This window comes from Alligator sinensis, unplaced genomic scaffold (assembly GCF_000455745.1).
Source record: "Alligator sinensis unplaced genomic scaffold, ASM45574v1 scaffold469_1, whole genome shotgun sequence".
NCBI lineage: Eukaryota > Metazoa > Chordata > Crocodylia > Alligatoridae > Alligator > Alligator sinensis.
The window spans coordinates 3,342,988-3,368,365 of record NW_005841934.1 but is presented as its reverse complement, the minus strand read 5'-3'; the positions used below and the strand labels follow the sequence as shown (position 1 = coordinate 3,368,365).

Genomic DNA, 25,378 nt, shown 5'->3' with positions numbered 1-25,378 from the left:
TTCCTGCCCATTGAGCGAGGCTTTGATCTCCGTGAGCTTTATATTCCCGTTGTGTGACTTCCTCAGATTCATTAGGAGTGAGGAGGTTTTTCACTCCCGACTCCTCAGCGAGCGGAGGATTAGGCAGCTTGGAGCGCTGGCCCTGCTGAGATCAGGTGAAGGCAGGTCTTGGCCCCCGGTGTCCAAGACCCTTCCGCGCTGGCGGACTTGGAGCGGGGTCCGCTTGCATCACGATTCACAGGAAGCGGGAAGGAAAAGGACCTCCCTCTTCCCCTGTTCACAAGGTGCTGTCGGCCTCGCTCACCTGGTACCTGCCCCTTGCCCCGAGCGGGCCGCCCCTCCTCTGGCTCCCTCGTGTCAGGCGCAAGCTGCTTGTCCTCGTTTTCCCGAGCCTGTCCTCACCTGACCCAGCACCTCTGCCTGTCTCTGGCTGAGGACTGCCTGCGTCTCTGCTCTGCCCACGATGCCACCCTCGGCATGCCCCTTCTCCAGCCAGCCCCTGTGCGTTCTCCCACATGCTGCACAGCGTGGTGCAGGGTGTGGGCAGGAACCCGCCTGGGGTTAGGGCTCATGAGGGGCTGAGCACCCTAAACCCTGCATGGGATGCGTGTCCTCTGCACCCAGCAGGCTTAGGCCCCAGTGCTGGAGCTTTCCGATCAGTCGCTCCGAGGCTGCCCCTGGGAGCCCAGGCACGCATCTCAGAGCTCGGGCAGCACAGCGCGTGCAAGGAGTCAGCAACTCGTGCAGCCAGGCCGGCCTCATCTCTGCAGCCAGCTCAGCCTCTCGCCTCCCTGGGAGCCCTGTCTCCCCCTCCCCAAGCCCTCTCTCTGTGCCTGGCCTTCACAAGCCCTCTTTGAACCTGGAAACGCCGCGTCCGACCGGGAGAGGGAATTCAGTGGCGCTTCGGGTCCCTGCCTGCAGCCAGCGGCTCTCCAGCAGCGTTGAGTCACGGCGCCCTGTCTGCAGGTGGGCATCCAAGCTCCTGCCGTCCTGCATGCCCTGCACGAAGTGTGCCCGCAGCCGGCCTGGGCGCCTCCGCCCCTGCGCACAGCCGCAGAAGTCCTAATAGGCTCCAGATTGCCCGGCAATAAAAGGAATAAATAAATAAGTAAAAGAAAATTAAGCATGGTAGTGAAATGTATGTTTACTGCTGACTCCATTAAGAACCTACCCATCATTTCAAATGAGCACTAAGTGCCTCGACAGAGGTTCCTGTCAGCAGGGAAGGGGCGCACCACAAACCCGCTTCCAACGCTGCAAACGGCTCTGTTCGCTCGCTTGCTCGGCCCGTTTTTGTTATTTATTTGTAGCGCGCGCTGATAAGCGAAGCAGCCCCCGAGCACTCAGCACCGTATATCCCCTCCGGAAATACAGTTTGGTCCTTTCCTGCTAATGAAACTTAACATCCCAGTAACCGTTACCGCACGGGCACAATATCTCTTTACGGAAATGCAGTGGAAATTAAAGCCCTTCATTGAGAACAGAACCACCAGCTCTTTGCTTCTCTTGTTTTATGATATTCTATATTATTTGTCAAATAGACCGTTTTTATTGAGCGAGCGTATAATTTCGCTCAGGCTGTATTTCTTGGACTCCTTAAAGACGGTTTCAGCTTGCTCAGGAAATAAAAGATAGAAACACCCATGTCAGAGAGCGCCGGATGAGTTATAGAGCGTCTGCCGGAAGCGAGCGAACGCGGGAAGCTTCACCTCCGCCGCCACTGTTTGCTAATAGCTGCCAGATGGTGCCACTTTGTCTGTGGTGCCACTGCGTGCCTCTGCGAGCAGAGTAGGAGGGAGCTCGGGAACCGCACTTGCCGACTTTCTAACAGCCAGCACGCGCCGCGCTCGGGGCAGGCGAGCCTCGCGGGCAGCGTGCACTAGGCGACCGGAAAGGAACCGCCTGGTTTTCTAACCACGACTCGCTACGTGCTATAATCTGAATACCATTGTGGTACCAGAATGAACGAGAAAAGGCGCCCTCACCCAGGCACAGCGGCTTAAAAGGAACAAAGACAAAGCACTCCAACATCCGCAAGCTTCCCGGTGTGACCAGCCCACCATCCTCCTCCATTACAGTCTTCAGCACGGAGTGGCCTATTTACATTATAAATACATCGTCTTGAATCCCTACGTAAATACAAAACGTTACAGACAGGAATTTCCCAAAGCTCCCCCCTCCTCTTCTTATGGTCTAAAGATTTATATTGAAATCTCTCTTCACTTCCTGGCATCTCGGAAGTCTTCTGTTCCCTCCTTGACAGTCGTGTCTCTTGCCTCGTTTTTGTGGGGCCTGGGCTAAGCAGATGGTGGGTTTGGGTTTTGTGCATGAATCACATCGTGCCTCTTCTGGTAAAGCCTCTCTTCTCATGAGCTCTCGTGGTGTATTCCTGCCTGTTTCCTGGAGTCTTTCTGGGTTTTGGCAAAGAAGGAGAGTGAATGTATTCCTAGCTGACTTGTTTCCAGGGCTGAGTTTCTTACAGTGGTCTAATTAAGGTTTGGAAGCTTATTTCAGGAGGAAGCTAATAGATTAATTAGTTAAATTAATTGGTCTTTATTGGTTACACGTATGACTTGAGTTTGGCAGAAAGGGAGCCTGCTACCAAAACACCCCACGTTGAGCCTGACTCGGATTCAGAGCCAGCAAAAGCGATTTGAAACCTCACAGGAGAAGAGGGAGATGCTCAGCGGATGATGGAGCTGCACAGCCAAATCCCCTGCTCCGCTGCGCTGGGATGGGAGGGGAGGGTGAAGGCAGCTACCTGCTGCCCCTGTGATTTGTTCCACCCCGGGAGCAGCGTGGAGCCCTCTCAGAGCTGCCCAGATATCCTGGGGCTATTGTAGTGTCTGGGCATTGCAGCCGGGGCGCTCCCACCTGGGCCAGCATGCAGGGAAGTGCAGGACGGTTGCATCCACTCTGGGGTGCTTGCTGGCCCGAGGGAACTCCTGGACACTGGTAAAGTAGCCTTATGTCCTGGCCAGAGCTGGGGGCCCGATGCGGCAACTGGGCCTTGCACAGGCTTTGCGCGCAGGCGAGTGTCCTTCAGGTGCTCCCGTGAGCTCCTGCGCACCCAGCCCACAGCAAGCAAACTCTAGCGGCTGGAGGGAAATCTGGTGCTGGGCACGAGCTGCACCCCACGACGGAGCAATCACCAAAGGGGAGATGCTCTAGTCAAGGGGGAGTTTTGCATCTTGCAGAGCTTCCTTGACAGAGGATAAACCCTAAGCAGTTCCCAAAAGAGGACGAGCTCTGCCAGGTGCGCACAGGGCTGGAGAGCGTCTCGGCCATTTCTCTCTGCCCCCTTTAAATCCACTGCCCTAGGAGCCCACAGGGCCATCTCAGTGCTGACCTGCTTTGGATTTATCTCCAGAAAGGAGCAACACGCGTGGAATTGCCTCTGGTGCCCTGGAGATGGAGGGGCTCGGCTGCGCTGGACCTGGTTCCTTTGTTGAACCCAAATGTAATGCCATCCTGGGGCTTGCAGCCTGCCCGCGTCAGGGAGCGGCTTGGCTTACGTAAGGGCGCTAGCGGCTGCAGAGCGACAGAGTGAGAGGGATCATTTCACGCTTCGGCAAGCTTTGGTCGAAGCAGCACCTGGATGTGTTTTTCTGCTCAGAGGTGTTTACTTAGCCTTGGCTCTAGCACGGAGACAGAGAAAGGGGAGTTGACTCTTCTTGGACTTTGTGAAACACGTCCCCCCGCGCCGTGGGAGGAAGGAGCATTCTGGGAAGGGCCGTGCGAGTGGGCTCGGGGCCGGATTTGCCCCGGCTGAGCAGCGGCTCTCTGATGGGCACCCGCAGAACCTCATGCCGGGGGCTGCTTCTCGTCTCATTTGGCAGTCAATCAGATCTCATTCTCCTGATTAGTTCGGTCCTTCTGAGCGATGCTGGCTTATCCTTCCCATCACCGCGCTAGCGCTGTTATCTCGGCAGTGACCTTTGGTGTCATCTCAAATACTTTGTTCTTATTACAGGTTACAAGGTGCTTTTCTTCTGCCAGTGATTTAAATATTGCACTGTTTTCCCCCAGACTTCCTGCACAAAAGAGGATGTCAATCATCGTGTGACATGCACTCTGCTTTCAGCAGCTCAGGTCCTCTGCTGGCAGAGCTGTCTGGACTTCAAAGGAGTCGGGTCAGAAGAGAATTCGTCCCAGGGGGTGAAATCCTGGCTCCGCGGAAGTAAATGGCAAAAGCTGCTGCTGGCTTCAGTGGGGTCAGGAGTCCCCTGGGGTATAAGGCCGGGAGGCAGCCCCGCAATCACCTAGGTTTCTGCCACCACTCCTGCAGGGGAGGAAGTCGTTCGTCCACGTCATGTAAATGGCGCTATGGGGACCAGTGACCTGGGGCTGAGCGGCCCAGAGACGTGCTCTCTCGTGCTCCTGCTTTGCTACATTTTCTGTGAATTCGTGTAAACCTGGTGGGTCCGATTCTCCCCTCTTGCGCACTGGCTTGGGATGAGGACGGCTCCACTGCTCCGGCGCGTTTCCCCCCCAGCACGCGAGGGGGATCGGGTTCTGTCATGCAGAGACAGCGCAAGTGTGTGCTTGCCTCTGCGGGGCCAGATGCTGCTTCTTCACTGTGGGCTCAGCCAGTCTCCGTGATGCGCTGACCTGCTGGCTCCTGTCCCGCACGTACTATTAGGTCCTGGCCTCTACTCCACAAGCAGCCCCAAATGCAGGAAGGGCAACATCGTGCTCCCAAAACCAGCTTTGTGTGCTCACGGAGAGGCTTCATAGAGACTGTAGTGTCTGAGCATCACCCTTCTCCTTTCCCCGGCCATCTCCCTCCTCCCAGAAGTGTGTGCTTGGGGACCCGTCTGACCCTTAGCCTGACGGGCAGGCGTCGTTTGCTCCCTCTGCCCAGTGGACTGACTGCTGCATCAGAAATATTACAGCTAAAAGCAAATGAAAGCAAAGACACGCTCTCAGACACTGGATTGAGTTTGCAGCAGTTGTACCTTTCTGCTGACCTATGCCACTTGTTGCACAACATTTATTTTTAGGGTCTTCTCTTTCTTTCTCCCTTTCTTCCTGTGGTTAGACTTGGATGTGGCAATGTGTTTGTGGGACAGTCTCCCACCCGGCTCCCTGCAACGTTTTTTAACTCTGTGGCCAGGGCTTTCCCCAACTTTCTGTACCACCCAGGCAAATGGCATAGATCACCTGAAGATGAATGTGGACCAAAAGGAACCAACACCGTTTGGCTAAGCAGGCCCTCGTTATTTCTTACCTGGATCAACCGCACATGTTGGAGAAGGTTCTGCACCTCTGTTACAGCGCATTAATTCCCACTGCTGTGCTTCCCCCCGGAGATGGGGCACTGTTGTTTGTTCAGCTGAGCAGGCTCCCGGGGCCCAGGGATGGCTCAGGAAGTGGACTCGGATCATGCGGACTCGTGGCAGAACGGTGCAAGGCACCTTGTGCAAAGGCCTGCGCAGCACTGAAATCCCACTCGGGCCACCCACCTCACTGCACCTGCCCACCTTCCAGGCTCCGCGTGCCACCCTGCGGGAGCCTCACATCCGGCCACCCCCTTCCTGGAGCACACCCGCAAGCCTGGGGGTAACGCCGCCACCACCCAGGGTCTGGACTGATCCTGGCCTGGTGCCCCCTGGGAAACACAGGCCTAGTAGTCCTTGAGGGGTACTTGACCCACTGCAAGAACTTGGGGTGCTTCCCTCAGTCTGAAGCACAAATCGTGGTCTCCCTTAGCCAGCCAAACCAAGGCATAATCTACACCCTCTCCCAATAAGTCTTCTACACTAGGGACAGAGGAGAACTTTATTGGTTACAAGGAGTAGGGTACTGGGTAGAGAAATATCAGAGAAATAACTTAGAGCAAACAATGGCATGGTAGTCTTTGATCACGCATCTGAGTTACTGCAAGCTATACACCTAGTTAGATCTCAAGTAGCTTACTCACAGGTATCATCCAGAGGCAGGTGGAGATTCCCTCTGGAGGCAGGCAGTTCATTGATCATGAGTTTCAAGAGAGAGAGCGAGTTTCAGATGGTCCAGCTTCTCTGAGAGTCCTCATTATGGCTGCTGCCCTGCCTCCTGGGCAGTCCTTAACTTATATAGGCCTTATGACCTCATTTACCTGATCCAATGAAGGCCAGTGGCTGTAGGCTGCCAGCCAACCAATTTGAAATGCATCACTAGTTGCCGGGTAGACTGGCAGGGTCTCTAGCCCCCTCCCAGTCATCATGATATTGCTTAAAACAATAGGGAGTTTAAGCCCCCACCCAGGTGTGTGAGGCCAGTCATGTAGACAGAGGGAGCAGGTTTCCCCCTCCCTCAGGAATGTATCCAGCTCAGGTTACAACTCCGGGTTACCTGAAGCCAACGGGGCCTGGGGTGTCTGCCCTCTGCTGTGACCCTGGTAACCAAACTGTCAGATTGGTCACCCGCGGCACTGTTGTTTGCTCAGCTGGAGCAGCCGCCACTATCGCACCCCAGGACCTGTCTGACCAAACTGACTGTGTCCGTGTGTAAACACTCTGTCCTGACAGTAAATCACCGAGTCTGTTATGGCAGAGGGCACACTTCAGTTGCTGACTCTCTTGTATAATGTCTGCCGTCGTGAGAAAAATTGAGTTAAGTTGCCTTTTGATAGTGAAAAACCTTTCTTTGAAGCAGGCATCGTAGTCCTGAGCAGTTATTAGCCCTGTATCTGTGGATGCCTGGTGCCTTACTAGAGACGACAACATCCAGAACGGCAATTATGAAGAATATGATTTCCATATTGTTTTTTCCAATATTTCTCTGAGCTCATCGGTCTCCTCCAGTAGCACAGCGTGGCCCTGGTTCTGTATTCCAGGGGACGCAACAGCGGTTTCCTACGCTCTGTTCTCTCTTGCAAGGGTTTCTTACGTCCGGGCTGTACTCACGGGTGCTATGGGGTAGCCTCGTCGCACAGGGATGCTGTGACAAAGGGCCCCAGCAAGAAACCCTTGGCTACGCAGGGAGCTAGAGTCTGCCGTAATACCAACCACCACCTGTGACCTGCCTGCGTGTGCGGCTTTGGGCAAGCAGCTCCTGGTGGCTTTTAACTGTAAGTCAAATTTTACAGGCATCAAAACAACAACAGAGGGAAGAATGCATAATGTCACTGTAGCCATTAGCTTTATTACTCCAAACAAAGGGACCGGCACAGCGTGGCTGGAAGTCGGGCATGGCACAGCACGCTGTCGGGAGCAGCGTGCCAGCCGCTGCGACAGTGATGGATAGACAGTGGCGATGCTGCTGAGTTTCAATCAGAGCTGGCTGAACCGTTCCTTGTTAATAATGTTTGTTGCGAGCGTAACCCTTTGCTTGGCAGGTGAGACCCTTCCCGGGACATCTGTGCTACCCAGGAGTCGTCAGCCTGCTGTGGGACGGCTGCTTCAGCCGTGGGGCAGGCCCGGGGAGTCGCTCAGCACCACGTCCCCCCCGTGGGGGGCTGGCTAACACGGCTCAAGTGATGTCCCAGAAGTCCAGTGTTGCTTGAGTTGTTGTGAAGGGTCCAGGCAGCGGGGGGGATTTGCAAACATCTTTGTGCCCCACTGTCCTAGTGCTTCCACAGCGGGCGGCCCTTGCCCCTGTGCCGTTAGCCAGCGGAGTCCATCCTTGCGTGGGATCTAAGTACGGTGTCATGTCACCCTGGCTGGCTGTGCTGGAGTGGGCGCATCCACCGAAGGGCCCGACCTCAGCAGTGATGGGCGCGTGAACTGGCACTTTCAGTTGGGAAAGATTCATGTAGGCGTTTCAGGGTGCATTTGTGGGGGGAAGGGAGGTCCTTTTACCATCTGAGCAGCTCTAGTTTGAGATGGAGGCAGGGAGAAAGCGTCTCCGTTGTCGCGCTGTGGGGGCCCGTTGCACCGTCTGGCCCCGGCACGCACAGGGTGAAGCGCTGGAGCCTGCTTCAGCATCAGTAGAGGACTCCCACGCAGCCAGGGCGTCTGCTCTGGAATCGGTCCCCTGGGGGAACACGTCCCATCCCCGACTGTCTCAGCATCCAGCTTCTCCCCTCCCTTTCCCTTCCCTGCTTCCAGTTCCCGGCTCCTCTCCCTTTAGCCCTCCTGAATAGCTCCTGCCATCCTTGCTGTAACAAGCTCTTTGTTATTATCCGGAAGACAGGTATTGATACTAGTAATTTCGCTGCAGCCACAAATGACCCGGCGAGCAGTGCAGCACAAAAGGCCAGCCCTGTGCTCTGAGCTAATTGCTATCACTCGTTATTCTTCCTCCTTCAGCACCAGCACAAGACCCGGCACCGTCCTTCCTGCTGTGTTGCAGGTGCTGAAACCTCAGGAGTCTGGCTGCTCCTTCCCTTCCTCTTCCCCCCTGCCCCTTCTCCCACCCTGCCCAGCCCCAGCCCCAGCCCCAGCCCACAGGCTCTGTGCTGCCCAGGCTTGGTGGTCCACACCAGTGAGGGGTGCAGGGGGCTGTAGCAGATGCTCGTGCAGGTTTCACTGTTCATCAGGAGCTTGCTGCGGCAGATGTCACTTGTCAAAGACATGCTTCGTGCGCCCGGCACGGTCTGCCTTCTCGGTTTTGTAGGAAGGAGCCAGTCCCGGCACGGCTCATGGCGAGGAGTCGTGTTGAACCCCGGGCCCTACCCCGAGAGGTCGCTGTGCCGTACTGACTGCACATCGATACCGAAGGCTGCCGGTGTAATCCAGTGCTCTCTTAGTAAGCGCCCAACGATCAGCTTCTGATAGAAATCGCGTCTGCAGTCTTTTCCCCATGGATTGAGTTTGGTTTCACAGAAAAATGTCAGTCTCAGCAATTTAAGCATCCAGTATTACAGTTTGATTTAGAAATCAAATTCTTCCGCTAGCGACCTGGGCACTTGTTACCACCAGGCCTGGGCTGCGTGAACGCTGTTCCTCTTGCCAGTCATCGTCTCTCCTTGATAAGGATCCGTGTTATTTAAACAAATACATGGCTGGTGCATGCTGGAGGCCTGGGCACCTAGCAGGGTCTCACAGAGCAGTAACAACCCAGCAAAGCAGCTACAGAAGCATCCCAACTGCCTCCACTCCCATGAAACAGGAGCCTGGTGGCAAGCGGAGCCTGCAGCTGCTATTGTGTGCGTCCTCTGGAGCCGCGCAGGCGGCTCTGTCCGTGGGAGACGTGCTCACGGGCACAGCACCATACACATCTGCCCAGTCTGCAAATCCAATCCTCCTGCCTGCCTTTGGGCTCTAGGCTGGGGCTGGGGAAGCCCTAGCTGGAGTCAGGATGAAGCCTGCAGCAGCTGGGAAGTGCTGGGCACGCTCAGCACCCCTCCAGAGTGTGAGCTGGAAGGACACAAAACTGGGGAGAAGTGGACACGCCGGAGGGCAGGGAACAGCTGCAAGCAGACCTGGACAGGTTGGACAAGTGGGCAGAAAACAACAGAATGCAGTTCAACAAGGAGAAATGCAAAGTGCTGCACCTAGGGAGGAAAAATGTCCAGCACACCTACAGCCTAGGGAATGACCTGCTGGGTGGCACGGAAGTGGAAAGGGATCTGGGAGTCCTAGCGGACTCCAAGATGAACGTGAGTCGGCAGTGTGACGAAGCCATCAGAAAAGCCAATGGCACTTCATCGTGCATCAGCAGATGCATGACGAATAGGTCCAAGGAGGTGATACTTCCCCTCTATCGGGCGCTGGTCAGACCGCAGTTGGAGTACTGCGTGCAATTCTGGGCGCCGCACTTCAAGAGGGATGCGGATAACCTGGAGAGGGTCCAGAGAAGGGCCACTCGTATGGTTAAGGGCTTGCAGACCAAGCCCTACGAGGAGAGGCTGGGGCACCTGGACCTCTTCAGCCTCCGCAAGAGAAGGTTGAGAGGCGACCTTGTGGCTGCCTATAAGTTCATCACGGGGGCCCAGAAGGGAATTGGTGAGGATTTATTCACCAAGGCGCCCCCGGGGGTTACAAGAAATAATGGCCACAAGCTAGCAGAGAGCAGATTTAGATTGGACATTAGGAAGAACTTCTTCACAGTTCGAGTGGCCAAGGTCTGGAACGGGCTCCCAAGGGAGGTCTCTTTCCTGCTTATGCAGGGGGTCGGACTCGATGATCTATTGAGGTCCCTTCCGACCCTAACATCTATGAATCTATGATGCTCCGCATACAGCATGGCAGGCAGCGAGGAAAGGTCCCGCCAGCTCAGAGTGGAGCTCGTCAGCGTAGGAGCACCTTTTCTACTCCCCTGTGGCAAGCCGAGGTCTAGGAGACTGCTACAGGGACGGTCCTTCCTTGCCTTCCCTGGTGCCTTCAGCAAGCTTGTCTACTCTGAAGTGGAAAGCAGTGGCTGTAGCAGAGGCTCTTGGCACCAGTCTTGCGCCTGCATGCACCACCACTCAGGGACCCTGTTGGGACCAGCTGGCTTGGTCCATCAGAGAGGCCCTTGCGGACATCCACATGCAAACAACCTCCAGGAGAAACCACCGTGGAACCGGAGGGGCTTGCCCGCGTGGTGTCCGCCTGGCACAGAAAGGCCTCCTGCAGTGGCTGAGGCCGCACAACTGAGCCAACGGGGCCCTCACCCCACTCCCCGGTCACATCCAGGCAAGCCTTTCCTTCGTGTCGTCTATGCAGCACGGTGGGGCCTCTGCACATTCAGCCTCTGGCAGGGTGCACCCTTGATCTCAGCCGGCACCTCGAGATGTCCCCGGAGCGTGAGCAACGGATGGCGATGCTCCGCGGGTGGCTGAAGATGGCTCAGTAGCGGGAAGCTGGACACTTGGTTGACCATCAGCGCCCAGGTGTTGCCAGGCTGTGCTCTGCAGTGCCACGGCACAGCGCAGTGGGAGCCGCACAGCTCGCAACCTGGCCTTAGTGCTTTATCCAGGAGCAAAGGACACAGGGCAGTTTGAAAGAGAGGTAGCAGCTGGTGGCTTGATGCCCATGCCAGGGAGACTGGTGAAAAATATTTATTCAGACCCATTCTGGGCGATAAACTGTGGATGAAGAAGGATTTCCATGATAGTCAGAGAAAGCTGCCTAAGAGCCGTGGGAGTCTACTCAATAATCCAGTTATGAAAGATGCCAATACCGTGTTTGATAGAAAACAGTAACTGCTCTTGAAATCCTGGCGGGGGCCATTGCATGGAAGAAGAGTTCGGAGCTGCTCCACACCCGTGGACTTCATTGCGTGTTACGCTGCCGTACGCAGGGCATAAAAACCAGTTGTCAAAAATTCTCAGAAACTGAAATCCCAAGCTTCATCCCACATGTTAACACCATTAACTCACGGGAAGAGAAACACCGACCCACTGGCAAATAGAAAGAGAATAGTCAGAAGGAGAAAACTCAACGTTTATTGGAAAATAATTTCCCCAGTATAATAATTATCCGTTACTCGGGGATGTACCTGGAGTTAGCACTTACGATCTTGGCGCCAGAATGTTTCCTGCTTTCCAAAGCGAAGAAACCTAAGTCTGAGCGTAACTGCGTTTCTTAGACTTCTTAGGCTCGTTTTCAGTTCAGCATAAAACCTCACTGCTTAAAGGGGAAAAAATGCCCTAAGAGAAGTACAAAGTTATAATTCAGTCAAGGCTTTTTGGTGGCATCAGGCACCCATTTTAATGGAAGAAGAGCCCTGAAATTGAATTAGTGCCTGAAGACGTTGTGCAGAATCCTTCCCTGTTGAGGGGTCTTGTCAGATCATATTTTATGTGCTTCGTAAGGCATCAAATAGTACATGTGTAAATCGTGCGAAGCAGAGTTTCTAGTGCCAAAGACGCAGAGGAGAAGAGCGACTGCAGGGTTGGAAGTGTCCAAGGAGAGATGAGGGGAATCAAATGCACACGTTACCATGGGTCACTCTTACACCGTTCAGCCTTTTAACTCCAGAACAGCCCCGGCTTGTGCACGAGCAGGAATCGGGCTGGGGTGCTGGCACCAGCAGACCCCGTGGCGCAGGAAAGGCCGCTCCTGGCAGAAGGCCCCAGTTCTGGACCCGCAGAGCCCCGGCTCGGTGCTGTCGCAATGCAAAGCCTGGTTCGAAGGCTCTTCCTTGGGGGACTGGGTGTGTGGTAGGCTTTCTGTTTGCATCCCCATAACACTGGTTTAGTTGGGGTGAGATTTTTTTTAAACAATAAAGGGCTGAGAATTAAGGGCTTTGTATCCTACACGTGCAGGGCTGCAAGCATGTGCTGGGGTTGATTTTTTCGGCCAAGGAGCCGTCTGCTGGCAGACGGTGGGCTTCCCCCATAGCCCTGGCAGCCGTGCTTGCACCCAGAGGAAGCAGGCAAGAGGCTGGAGCCCAGCAGGCTCCCACGTCAGGCGGAGCCAGCATGGCAAGCACGAGCCCAGCGGGGACAGCGGCATCCCTCGCCTGCCAGGCGTTTGCTCGCGCCGTGGAACCACAGTGGCTCCGTGTAGGACCGCATTAGCCGTTGGGCAGGCGCTCACTGCGGGGTGGGCACGGGCCGTCGGCGCACATTATTTCCCGGCAAACTACGACTTACGTAGAGGGCGTTCCTGCCATCCTCGCCTTCCTGGTGCTTTGGGCCCTTCTGGAGCAGGCTGCTCAACACGGCTCAGCCAACAATAAATTTGACTATAAATGTCTCTTTCCCATTTAAACAATGGGTCATTAACTTTAACAGTGTCAAAGTGTTCCCACTATTACATTCAACACAATTAGCGCACAAGGTAATATGAAACCCCACGTCACGTGGAGGAAGGCATTTATACCTTGCTTGTAATTGGCATTGCAGAGCGCCGGCCTCCGCCATAAGTGAATTAGGGAGGAGGCATTTGCCCCCGTGACAGCATGCAGGGGTCAGAGCAGGCCAGGAGAGTGCGAGAAGCCAGGCATGGTCACAGCCCGCTTGGCTTGGCATCGCCGGTGCTCTGCACGGCAAGGAGACGGAGCCAGTGGATGGGCACGCACTAGACATGGCCTGCCAAGGAGTCGGCCGGTTGTTTCTGCTGCATGCCCTGCAGGACCGTGGGAACTGGGCAGCATGGTGCACCGAGATAGCTGGCCTCTGCGACGAAGGCAGCCAGGCACGGGCAGCATGCAGCCCTCTGAGCTGGGGCCACAGGAGAAAGGGAGCCTGGACTAGCAGAGACTTAGCTCGGGTCAGGAAGCCTGGCGCTGCGAGAGCCTGTGAAGCAAGCCCTCTCTGTGCGGCGCTCGGTGTCACTGCCCCTCAGGGACGACTTCTCTAGCTGTGTGCTGTAGGTGTCCCCAGTCAGGCGGCTCCTGGGGCGAGGGGCAGGCTCCCCCGCTGCTTTCCCTGAACCCGGGCCGTCCGGGCTCTGACACCGGGGCGGCACGAGTGAGCTGTCTCAGGCTAATGCGTGCTTTCTGGGGAGCTGCCGGGGGCTTTGCACCTTCACGGGCTCCGGTCTTCGCTCCCTCTCCCCCACCCCTCTGTTTCACTGGTGATTGTAAGCTGAGATTTCACTGCAGTGCGGCCGGGGAGTGTCAGTGCTAATGCCGCGGACATCGCTGCTGACAGCAGTGTCAACGGGTGAGGCTCCAAGGGGCAGGGACGGGACGGGACAACAGCAAGGCAAGGCAGGCGGGAGCGGGTTATGACATCCGGAGCAGGGTTAGCATGGACGGCCGGGCCCCGTCAGGCGGTTGGGTGCTGGAGACGGTCAGTGCCGTGTAGACGTATCCTTATACTCAGGCTGCAGTTTGGGCCCAGCTCCAGCAACGAGCCAGTCACCGGCGCCGCTGAGCGGGGTGGACGTGTGGCAAGCAGCTGAGCAGTCTGCGGGCGGGCAGGGGGGCGCCGCCACAAGGGCTCCCTGGTTTGTCGGAACGAGGTTTTCTTGCCTTTTGTTATTCCTCCGCGTGCAAGTCACGCAGCTCGCCCAGGCGGCAGCTGGGGATTGCAAAGCTGCAGGCTGCTTCTCGTGGTCAAACACCAGCTATTTTAACATATACTTCCCTTGGTGTCGGAGCGAGCCAAGCTCGGCACAGAGCCCAGGTGCTCACACGCAGCCCAGCTAACCAAAGCGCCGCCGCCCCAACGTTAGATTTAAAAGCCAGCCGCAGCCCGCGGCGCCCGTCTGCTTGCCTGTGCTGGAGGATTCGAGCCCTCGGCACCCGCGAGCATCCGGGGCGATTGGCACCGTGCTTCCGGCGAGGCAGCGGCACCTTAACGCGGAGGAGACTGTCCACAGGAGCTCTCCTCAACTTTATGAATTCATTTGGAGATTACTCAGCACAGTAACAAATGCCTGTAGAGCTTTGTTATTCTGCACATCAGGTGGTAAAACTGTAGCTGTGAATAAACTGCCTGTAGTACGATTTTTGCCCTTAATGCTGCAGCAGCAGATGGCTTAATAAATATGCAGTGTTTTAAAAGTGCATTTGCAATTCCAGAGCCCCGCGTTGCCTCCCCTGCCCTTCGGTCTCCTGCACAGACCTAACACACGAGCGTCCCGTACGAGACTGCAACAGCGTGAAGCAAATGGCCCCTGATGCGCAGGTGCACAGAGTCGGGGAGCGTTTCTGTGCAGAAGGCCACCGTGGCCCCTCCGAGCCAGACCGAGCGACGCTGGGCCTGCTCCCCCTGGGCCGACCTTCCTCCACCCCATGCTTGGGGCCAGGCCGATGTTCACCGTCAGCTGTGGGCTCGCTCCGGGAGCCAGGCCAGCCCCCCCTGCCAGCACACCCTTTTGGGGGTGAGTCGCTTGCTGTCTGTCCGTGCTCATGCGCGGGCCCGACTGGAAAGGAGGGAGAGCGGCCAGAGGAATTCCCGTGCCCTGGGGAGCGGCGGTTGGGCAAGCGGGTTCTGCGGGCACCCGACTGCTTCGCCTCTCGCACCGCGGGCAGCGAGCTGCTGCGGAGAAGAGCGGGAGCGCAGGTGTCTGCCGCCCACTGCCCACCTGCACCAAACACCGCCCGTGTGAATGGGTGAGGGAGACTCAGTCCCCGAGCCGAGCGCTCGGTCTCCGTACCAGGCAGCAGCTGCGTCGCAGGGGTCAGTATTTTTCCTCAGCGCCCTCGGCTAAGGAAGTGCCCCTCCTTTCTGGGCGTGCCGCATCGGTCGAAGCTGTCTGGCGGCCTGCAGATCTGACCGAGGAACTGGCCATTTTAGTGTGGAGCGAGCAGACCCCGAGCGGCTCCTCGCACTACGGAGCCCAGCGCGGGCAGGCGTGCTCCTCCTTGGCAGCAGTCCCCTGCGGTCCTAGCAAGGAGCTGCCACCCTGCGCGCTGGCTCGGAGGCTGGGATGCTGTCGAAGAGGCGCAGGGACAGTGACAAAGCCTGACTCAAAGGCGTCAGGGCAGGTGCAAAAGGGCTTCGGCGCCTGGCCCGGCCCTAGCACCCAGAGCAGGACCCTGAGATATCGCAGCTCCGACTGCCTGGGCAGCTGCTGACGGGCTCTGAGGTTAAGCCTCAGATCAGCAAAGAGAGGCAGAGTTGTTACCTGCACCTCCCCGGGGGCTTGAAGCCAAGCTGGCAGTTTAGCAGGGGGCTGCTTTTCAGTAGGTTTTCTTTTTAAGCGCCAAAAAAGGTGGCAGCTGTGGATGCCGAGTTACTATAGTAACCATGGGAGACAGCAGCAATCAGTAATGTTACTACAAAAAACAAAGACAGATTGGTTTTATTATTATAGATATGTATTGCACATGTAGGTCACTGCTTACATGCCCCCGTCTCCCCGTAAGCCTCATTATATAATGAGAGACGATGGAGAAGGTTCTTGCAGCGCTCAGGACAATTATTAACCAAAACAGGTTTCAGAAGTATGTCTCGGGGCACAAAACCTTGGCGGTCGTCTCTCTGACACGGCGGCTGGATGGCCCTGGCCCGAGCGGAGCCGTGCCGGTAGCGGAGCGCCCGCACCTGGTCCCTGTGGCCGTGGAGGCAGCTGGTGGGCTCCAGCTCTGCGCCTGTTTGGGACCAATGTCCTGCACGTTCGCCCAGGGGCTGTTCAGTGCCCGGCAGTGTCGAACCCGGGCTCGACAGCCCATACCTGTTACTCAGTTTCCACGGGGAGCTCAGCGAGGCGGTTGGGCAGGTGTCCCAGAGACAGCAGTGAGCTCCTTTGGGACTCTCGGGCACATCAGGATTCAATTTAGCACCTTCCTTGGGGCCTCGGAAAAGACAGCTGGGGTCTAAGAGCAAAGGGAAGAAGGAGGGTACATCAGAAATGGACTGGGCTGTCCTATGTAATGTAGGGAACATTTTCGACTGGGCAAACAGCAAACCTCAGGGGAAGGGCCCATGCGGACACGCTGGGGCCCGACTGAGTTCAAGGTTTGAAGAAAAACCCCACACTATTCGAAATCCAGCTGACAAGGGGCGGTCTGCTGCCTCTTACAACTAGAAGCGAGCCGAGGAGTCTCTCTCGCTCGATGTGCGCGTGCAGAGAGGTCTGTGATTGATGGCCTTCCCTGGAGGTGTGCTGACTCCAGGCAGCACCCACCAAGCTAGCGCTGACTTCTGCATCTTCGCAGCAGGGCTCGAGAGCGTTCGCGCAGGCTTATGAAAACTGATTGCATTCCTCGCACCGCTCGGTGCTCTGGGATCCTGTCCCACGCGGGGACTCTGCAAACGGTTTGCTGGTCTGAGCCCAGGTTTATACATGCTTGAAAGGCCACGCTCCTGGGAACGAGGTGAGTCTCGTGAACCACAAGTCAGTGCCGCACGTAAGCGCTAGGAGGAAATCGGCGCGCTTCCTTCAGACTTGCCGTTTCCAGCATAAACGATGACTTTGACAAATTGGCAGAGCAAGAGGCTATCCTGGGCTTCACCTTCGAAATGCTTCGTCCTGGGCTCACGGAGTGATGATGGAGAAGGAGTCTCAGTGACCAAAGACCCTTTAGTTGTAGCAGAGCCTCAGTTGCTTGCGGACTTGTTGCAGTTGTTCATATTATCATGACACCGGACCTAAGATGTCAAAGACATGAGGCTCTTCATAAAGGCGATCAGCCTAAATTAATGATCCCAAGAGACCTCCCTGCTACTCAGTAATGCCTGTGTTTTTCAGTTGTGAAAGCGAGATGGTTTGATTTAAAATAAATGCCTATTGAAACAACATGGCGGGGCAGAGGACTTGCTGCTGAACAAGGAAGGGAAAAGGAGAAAACCACGGCACGCTCCGTTTCGAAGATGCAGGCTCCCGACTCGGAGAAGCGTTACTACACAAAGGAGCAGCGTTGGCAAGCGATGGAAACCCCGCGCAGAGCTCTCCCGTGCTGCAGCCTGTCGCTGGGAAATAGCATCTCTTTTCAAAGGGGTATTTCAAACACTTCAGGTGATCCAAATGCTCGATAATTGTGGCTTTCTACTTCACAACCAGTTTGACAGGGACGTGGGGAAGGAGCTGTTGCTATTTATACAAGCTGAAATAAAGAACTTTAATTTTTCCGCCCAGGTGAGGACTCGTGCTAGAGTCACCATCGTTCCCAAGAGGCAGTTCGAAAAGCCCTATCAGCGCATCAGCGTTTCCCCCAGGCAGAGACGCATGGTACAAGACCGGTCTATCTGCTGGTCCTCTGGAGATTTCGACTCTCCCAACACGTTTGTGCAACCAACTGCTTTTGTCCAAGGAAGTCACCGTTCAAAGACACCCAGGAACCAGGAGGCAGTGTGGACTCAGCGCTGCCCTGCAACAGCAGACCGCACCTCTGAGATGGGGAGACCCGGGGCAGTAACGGGGAATAGAAACTGTCCAGTTCCAAAAACCACGACAGCACATTGTGGATCGGCCTGATTTTTCATAGCGTAGGAGATGAGCCTTAAAGGGCAAACTATCATGTCAAGCAACCTTTTGAATTGGCCATGGGACTAGCACGAAAAGGGAAAGTGTCTGCCCGGCAGTGCACGAGGTCTGTAAGTGCAGCGTGCGGATACCACTGGCACCCACGATCACAACAGCGTGCGGGGGACGCACGTGTCTGCCAAGGAAGCCAACTGCACGAGGAAGCACAATCTGATCTTATGCCAAACTGCTATTAGCAAACACATTTTTCACTTGATTCCAGAATATGCATTAACTGGGAGCCATAATTACAAACAATTCAGAGACCTATCATTTTAAACCGCTTGCCAGTTATCACCTGGACTAATTCTGTGACATTTGAACGCATTATTCTGAACAGAAATTCAGAGCCATCATCCCGCAGATAACTGCTGTGGCAGAGCGCTGTGTATAATAAGCAGAGGGTTAGGACAGTGTCAGTAGAAATGCCTGTAGCTCACTTTTCCTGTGAGTAACACATTCCCTTTAACCTTTTCTGGAGAAGTATGAAGTTATTTGAATAATGTGGCACCCAGAGGTGCACCATTAAACGAGCTCCAATTTCTGTCTCTCCAAACCTGTGCTTTTTTTAGCGGGGAAAAAAGGTTTGTTCACATACCAGTATGTCTGTCGTCTTGTTTAACATTGTCTAGAAGGCTCCCCAGGAAAAAGGAGTAAGGCAAAGTTAAGCCACGAATGCACTGCTGAAAGCACCAGTTGAAGGATGCCCTGATAAAGGCCTGGCCAGGGTCTGACATCTTTCATGTCTTCTGCCGGGTGACCCGAGGAGTGCAGTAACCAGGCAGTGCTCACGCGAGGCCCTGTCCTGGCATCTGAATGACAGCTCAGGTCTAACTGCTGCATCTGTACTCATCTTGTTTGAAAGTGGCAGCAGACAGGTGTGTCTACTCTGTCAAACACAGTCTCAAATGCTTGGAGACGTTTTAAGACGGGAACGGCTAGCGCGGTGAGCGCCGAATCTTGCGTTCCTCACTCAGGCGAAACTAAAGGCCACCTAAGCTGCCTTGCCTGAATAAAGGCTTTGTGAGCAGCTCAGGGTTTGCTCTTGAATAAATGCTAATTACCAGAATCTGTGCTCTTTAGCCAAAACCGTAACACCTGCAAGGGGACTCACTCGGAAGGAAGCTTGACAATTTTAAAAGGGGCTTCCTCATTACATTTGAAGAAATGAACTTGTAAAATGCCTCTCCCCCAGATGCTCGATGTTCTTGAGATGCCTTCAAGATGGGCTTGAATAACAAAGCTACCCAGGTACCGAAGGGCAAGCTAATCCTGTAAGGTTACAGTGCACGCGATTCTGCTGGCAGAGCCCACGTCGATCTGCAAGCGCGGGGTGGCCAGGATCTGGCCCGAGTCAAGCGTCAAAGGTGCTTTGCACAAAACATCGGCAGTCACCTGCCTTCCAATATTTTACTATGCTTCAGATGTTTGCCTTGATTTAGGAGCATGTGAACCATGGACAAATCCCCTACAACAACAGGCTTCTTTCTGATGAACAGGAGGACGGCATCTACAAGAGGAAAAGGTATGGGCTATTTCCCCCTCGGCTTGACTTGATCACGAAGTGATACAAGAACATAAAAATGGGTCCAGTCAGAGACTGCCTTTTACTGGGACCCAGCAATTAAAATACCTGTGCGTGAGCGCGCAGCCTGAGTACATCCGACCCGCGAACGCTGCGCACGGCTGCTTTCACTTCTCAAGATCCCGTTTTCTATGAAACTGTCGGCACCAACACCAAGGATCACCGCGCCATCGGGAGCTCTGGTCCAGCCCCCCGCTCAAAGCAGGACTACCCCCAACTAGGTGGTTAAGGTCTCTCAGAAGCACTGATATATATGGTAACAGCATTTACTTAGTAGAGAAACTTTCTTGCAGAGGAAGGAAAATCTTGCCTTTTTTGACGAGGAAGGAGAGAGCACTCGCAGAGCACGTCTTGGAGCATCACGCTGTATTTCTTGAAGAATAAAGATCAGATGCTAGGGAATCGATTAAAACAAATATCCATTAAACAAGGAGTGAAAAAATATAGTTTGTTTGTATCAAGCCATAATTTACAGACCAATGCTGCAAAAATGGAATTTATTCACATACAGTCCTTAATACCAAATATAAAATAAACCAGCATCAGAGGCAGTGTCGGAGCCCCAGGAGCTGGTGCGTTATGTGATTGCTCACTGCAACATAACTGAGTACAAAACTACAACAATAGGGTAGTAGTCACAAAACAATACGCTCCGTTTGCAAACTGCTTGTCAATTCAAATGCTGAAATGACACAAAAATGTTAGATGTGGTCAGTACTTCACAGAGAACTGAACATGCAAGTCTCTTTCAACAGAGGAACGCCCTCCGTAGTGCACCCTGGCTACGCCAGTTCATAGTATTTCCCAGTTTTTGGATCAAAATAACAGTTCAGACATGGATCGTATTGAAGAGTCAAGACTTCCTCATCATCTTCAGCACTGAAGTCATCTTCACCTGTGTGAAGGGGGAAAAAGAGAGTAAATTACTGCTCCGTTGCTCACAAAGTGCCAAGGAGACGCCTATCTATCTGTCACATGTGACGCTCCCCAAAGGTGTCATTCTTCTGACTTCTGTGCAAACCCTTCAAATGGTTACCCTCCAAGTCCGTGTGAATTTATGCTTTCATTCAAAGTCTAAGATACATCATTCAGGGCTTGTCCAAACACTGCATAACACCACACTTGCTGGAATCATCTACTAGAACTAACCAAAAAATAATCCTGTTGATACCTGGTCAAAGTACTCCTAATGGAGATCTTTCCCAATCAGTTGCTTAAATAATAACGTATTTTGCATGCACATAAAAATGCAGTCAATTGCCTTTTAAAAGCTGTAAGAATGAAACTGCACACTATCAAAATGTTCCAGGTGGAAGAATCAGAAAATCAAACATAAAACAAAAGGCCTTGATCCAAAGAGTTCAGCCTTGCTGTGCTGGTCTCACATCATTTACTTTCAAGCTTGCTAACTTTTCATTGAGGTTTTATAGGTTTTCTATTATTATACATTACAAATGTACTACATATATGGAAGATGCTTAACTACTTCTGTTTCACTGACTGGCTTTAGAGAATTGGGTGAGGAAATTCTGCATCAAAATCTGCATCAAAATCTAACACTTACAGCCATGCCAATATTGCTGCGATAGAAGAGTTCACACTGGTGTTTCTCCTCTAACTCTGAGCCCTTTTCATGCTGGATCCCGCTGAAAATTGGTGAACAGACTTAGCCCAAATGTGACAGGGCTGGTAAGCAGACAGGTATTATTCTGGTAAATATTTTACTTATAGAGCACCATAAATAATCGTTTAGATCCTGCGCCACATGCAGTCTGCTGACTCGAAACCAGAAATGGCTTACATTTTAAACAAATCCATGATTTTGTAAGTCGTCCTTAAGTACAGTGAGGCAGTGTAGCAACTAAAAATATACAACAGATTGTAAAACATTCAAGAAATGTAATTGAAAATTGGCTTCTACACATGGAACTATAATGACTTCCTAGTGTCTTGATATCATGGCAGCAATTGCTTAAAGATATTATAGTTTCATCACATTTTGGTCACGGTGGCAAGATGGTATCAGTGCGAGCCCCTGAAACCCAAAAGCAAGGCTTCAGGGCAAATCTGGAGATCTTTGGACTCCATTCGGCTGCAAGAGGGACCCACATCTCTACGAGAGAACAGAATCAGACGCCGTACGGGAGCCCCTAGCAACTCTTCGTGCCCCTGAAAGGAAACCATGTCAGTTCTGAGCCTAGCAATGCTAAAAAAGATTCGTGAGGGACAAAACGCAGTTTAAAAGGCGAGTGGATGCTCGCCACATCCTTCCTGGGTCTCCAGTCTTTCCAAGTTAGAAACACTGAAGAAAAACTTGTGCTTATTAGTGTGTGTCATCAAGGACTTCTTTCAGGGCAGCAAAGGTGGCAGCAAGGCAACCAGCCCACCGCAGGTCTGCTGTAAGTAAATATTGAAATGCTAGGCACAGAGGAATTCCTGCTTCATACACGATTTCTGCTGCTTTCAGACAATGCAATATTTCTATTTCCTGAAAGCCAGTTTGCAAATTAATCCTGGTGTACAAGATTTTAATGCCAGCGGGTCAGATTTCCAGCCAAACAGACATTATAGGTAAGGGATATAGGAGGGTGTGCTGCACCAACGCGGAAATTAGATGCTGTCAGCTAATAAATCATTTTAAATGTAGTGTTTTGAGCATTATGTAAACTGCGAGAATGTTTCTTGGGTACAGAAACTAATTCTTAGCCTCTAGCACAAGTATACTGCTAGAGCTGAAGATGGATATGTACTACAGGCGCCTCATACTGCCAAGCTCTTTTTTCAATCCTGTCTTTTATACAAGCTCAACGTAAGTTATACAATGTATAACTTTTTGATAGGAAATAATTCACAGTTGAATGCAATCTGTATCTTGCATTTCATCATAAATGTTTATCTCTTTCTCAGAGCACTAATACAAACCCAAGTGGCGTGTATGCTCTGCTACCTCATAATAAGTAATGGCCTGTTATGCTAACAGCAGCAGTTTCCCAGCCCTCCATCTATTTACAGCTGGGATCACACAAGGAAATACAGGGTACATTATCTGGAGGCCAGGAAAGGAGGAAGAACGGCTAGTGTGTCAGATGCCCAGAGAACGAAACACATACCTTTTCATTTCAGTTTTGGTTCTCTGAGTAGTGTTAATAACGTAGTCAGGAGGAAACTGTCTCAATTTAATCAGCAGAAATGCTGAGCACCAAAAAGGAGATGTACTGGCATTTGTCAGTGCGTTAGTGCACGGGTATAAACACATCCCCCGACGTATCCGCTGTGTCCCAGAGTTTAGTGCCTGAACACTGCTCACGGCCAAGGGATCAATACAGGGGGTCTGGGTCATATCTGACCTGGAAGCAGGGGCCAGTTCTCCGAGGCAATCAGTGTCAGTGGAGATGCAAATTCAAAAGAACATCATTAATATTTTCTCCAATCTGACCCTTGAACATTGAACCAAGGTGCTCAAAATCGATACTGTGATTATGTGCTCCAAAGTTAGCATATAAAGACTGTCAATACTGGTAGCCTAAGGAAAAAACTCTCTAGCTTCACAGTCCTGAAGAGTCCTGTCTTATAAGCAGTTAAGACAAGTAGTAATGATACAAAAACGGGCCAATTCCAAAGAGTTTGAGAGAGAGGGAGAGAGAGAAAGAGGGAGATAATGCATGTGAAACATCAATACCCAAAGGAGATAAACTATTTTAGAAGTTATCCAATACACTGTCCCAAATTTTGCTCTCGGTGACCTCAGTGCAACACTTCTGACTCACAAGTCTACTTTGCATTGCCTAACGGAAAACTACTTTTCTAAAGAAACAAATGTGAAGAAAGAAACTGAAAGCTCAAGTGCAATGGTAGTCCTGGAAAATGTGCACTTCTACATTTCCCTGAGCAAAGCCCAAAATAAATGATATCTTCCAAATCTTTTATTAGCAGGAGCAATAAAATTATATGCACCATTTTCTTTTGAGATAAGGTTAAAACGACAAGGATATTTTCTGAGGGTTATACATAATTAAAGGTTTTCATTACTGATAATATGATTGTGTTATCTTGTGGCACCTGAGCGCTCGTGATTTAAGAGCCAGAAGTTATTGAAGTCTGGCAGTTGCTATTTGTATAGCTTCCAAATACAGGTACTCCTCACTTAACGACCTACCTGTTTAACGACCGACCAGCGAGAACTGGTCGTAAGTGCGAGCACTTTGGTCTTTGAAACGGCAGCGCGGCGTCTCAAGCCAAGGCACGCGGTATCAAGGGGCGGCTCCTTGCTTATCAACCAATTCGCTTAATGACCTAGTTGCAGGAACGGAACTCGGTCGTTAAGTGAGGAGTGCCTGTATAGCAGAACTAAATTTCTAATGTGACATCAGGAGCAAAATGCAGCCGGAGAAGCAGGGATTCCTCCAGCTCCTGCAGTGATTCTGTTTCTGAACGAAGTACCAACGCACCGGGCTTTTGCCACGGGCTCTTTTGACCTTTCCTTTCCTTTCCCATGTCCTTGCGACCAGGCATTTAGCAGAATGCCTGGCTTTTGTTGGGATCTGGCAGGCCGCGCACTGTGAGCACTTCTGCGGTGGCCTAGGTGCTGACTGGAAATAACGGATTGAAGAGAGCAGCTCATGGCATGCGCTGTCTAACATGGGTTTCTAACAAAATAAGACCTTTCTGCATGAAAGATGTTCTACAAGAAGTACAGCCAGGTACCCAGTTGCTACTTCCAGGTCAAATCCCTAATTTGGCTGCGCAAGGCTCTGTGTCAAGGTTCCCAGAGTTGAGGTTAGTGCGGGCGTTCTGCAGCACGTGTGTTTTACAGGAAACCAGGCTAGGTTGCCTAGTTTAATGCCACTTATCACAGGCTCTTAAATTTCACCGCACCCAACAACTTGTGTTTGACTAAAACACACAGACGGTCGGTCTTGCCTGCGTCACCACATCCCTAGGTCTGCAGGTGAACGGCTGGGGCTCAGTGGAGCTGGGACAAAGTTGGTCCAAGAACTCCTTCCTTTCCCAGCGAGCTCTCCAGGGCACCTGCGTCCACTCCTCCATGCAGGGCCGCTGAGCTGACCATCGCCCTCTTACAGGGAGGACAGGCAGCCCAGCGGTGTCCCTGTCTGAGCAGCGCGAGTCATGGGGCTGCTCGGTCACTCTCCCTTGCATATTCCAGCTCCCATGGCGAAGGGACTCATGCTGCCCAGTGAGCTCAGCAGGCACATGTGGCTGCCAGCATGCTTGGAAGGGGATTATTTGAGCTGCCTCAATGAGGCGACAGGTACAACTTCAGCCAGAATTTAGGGTCCCCCCCCTGGAAAGAGGAAAACAAAAAAGCCACGGTTGCTACAGCGAACAGGGGTCCTCCGTTTCCTACAGTGATACTATCAATGTGTCTCATAAAAGAGTTCACCACCAACGCCAAATTAGTTTATGACCGCATCGCAGATTATGCTGATCAGAGTCTTGCTTGAATGGGAGAAAGCCGCGATTTAGCAGGCTTATTCAGTGCTTAACCTTATGGAAATGCTGGATGTCCGCAGTAAATTGTGTTCCACAATACTAGCTCCAAGAACCTTCTCCAGCACCTATCGGAAATGTGTGTTCAGCGTGCCTTTAACTCAAGGATTACTGTCCCATTCTCTTAGCCTTACTTAGGACGCTTAACATAACGTATTATTCGATTCTTCAAAACAAGGTCCTCTCTTGACAGCAAAGTCCTATTCTGCTGTCATAAGCAATTACAAATGTACCCCTCTGAAAGCATTCCCAATTTGAGGGGCATAATCTAGTTCAGACAGTAAATCACTGAGACATCTTCATCCCTTGGGCGGCCCAAATACACAGCTGAGATTTATGAGCTCTCACAAGAAATTCTCTGCACCTGAAGAAAAATGCAGGAACCTGCTTTACTCCCTAGGGCAGCAGATAAGGGAAAAGGACCTTTGCGGGGCGGTATTTGCTTCCGTTCCATTTTTGACGGCTCTCAGACTTGACATCCTGGGTGCTGGCACCTGATTAAGGTGGTGACTCAATGGCCTTTACCGGTGCTCACGAGTAATGCCGAGCTTCCGTGTCGGGTTTGACCCAC

The 25,378-nt window shown here is 52.7% G+C and overlaps 1 protein-coding gene and 1 long non-coding RNA gene across 9 annotated transcripts in view; one reads left to right on the top strand and one right to left on the bottom strand.

The window, feature by feature from the left end:
- The window catches only part of LOC112549583, a 231,558-nt gene that overhangs the window by 104,649 nt on the left and 101,531 nt on the right, over positions 1-25,378 (top strand). The gene's annotated exons all lie outside the window — the stretch shown is intronic.
- CUNH3orf67 (chromosome unknown C3orf67 homolog) overlaps positions 19,780-25,378 on the bottom strand; it is a 120,297-nt gene continuing 114,698 nt past the window's right edge. For 4 of the 8 annotated variants that reach the window (XM_006019626.2, XM_014517986.2, XM_025199005.1 and 1 more), the window contains one exon: positions 19,780-20,194. In XM_006019626.2, the coding sequence (XP_006019688.2) occupies positions 20,082-20,194 (113 nt within the window). In that variant the 3' untranslated portion in view covers positions 19,780-20,081. The remainder of the gene's footprint in view (positions 20,195-25,378) is intronic. The other 4 variants (XR_003093063.1, XR_003093064.1, XR_003093065.1 and 1 more) reach the window with 1 other exon arrangement.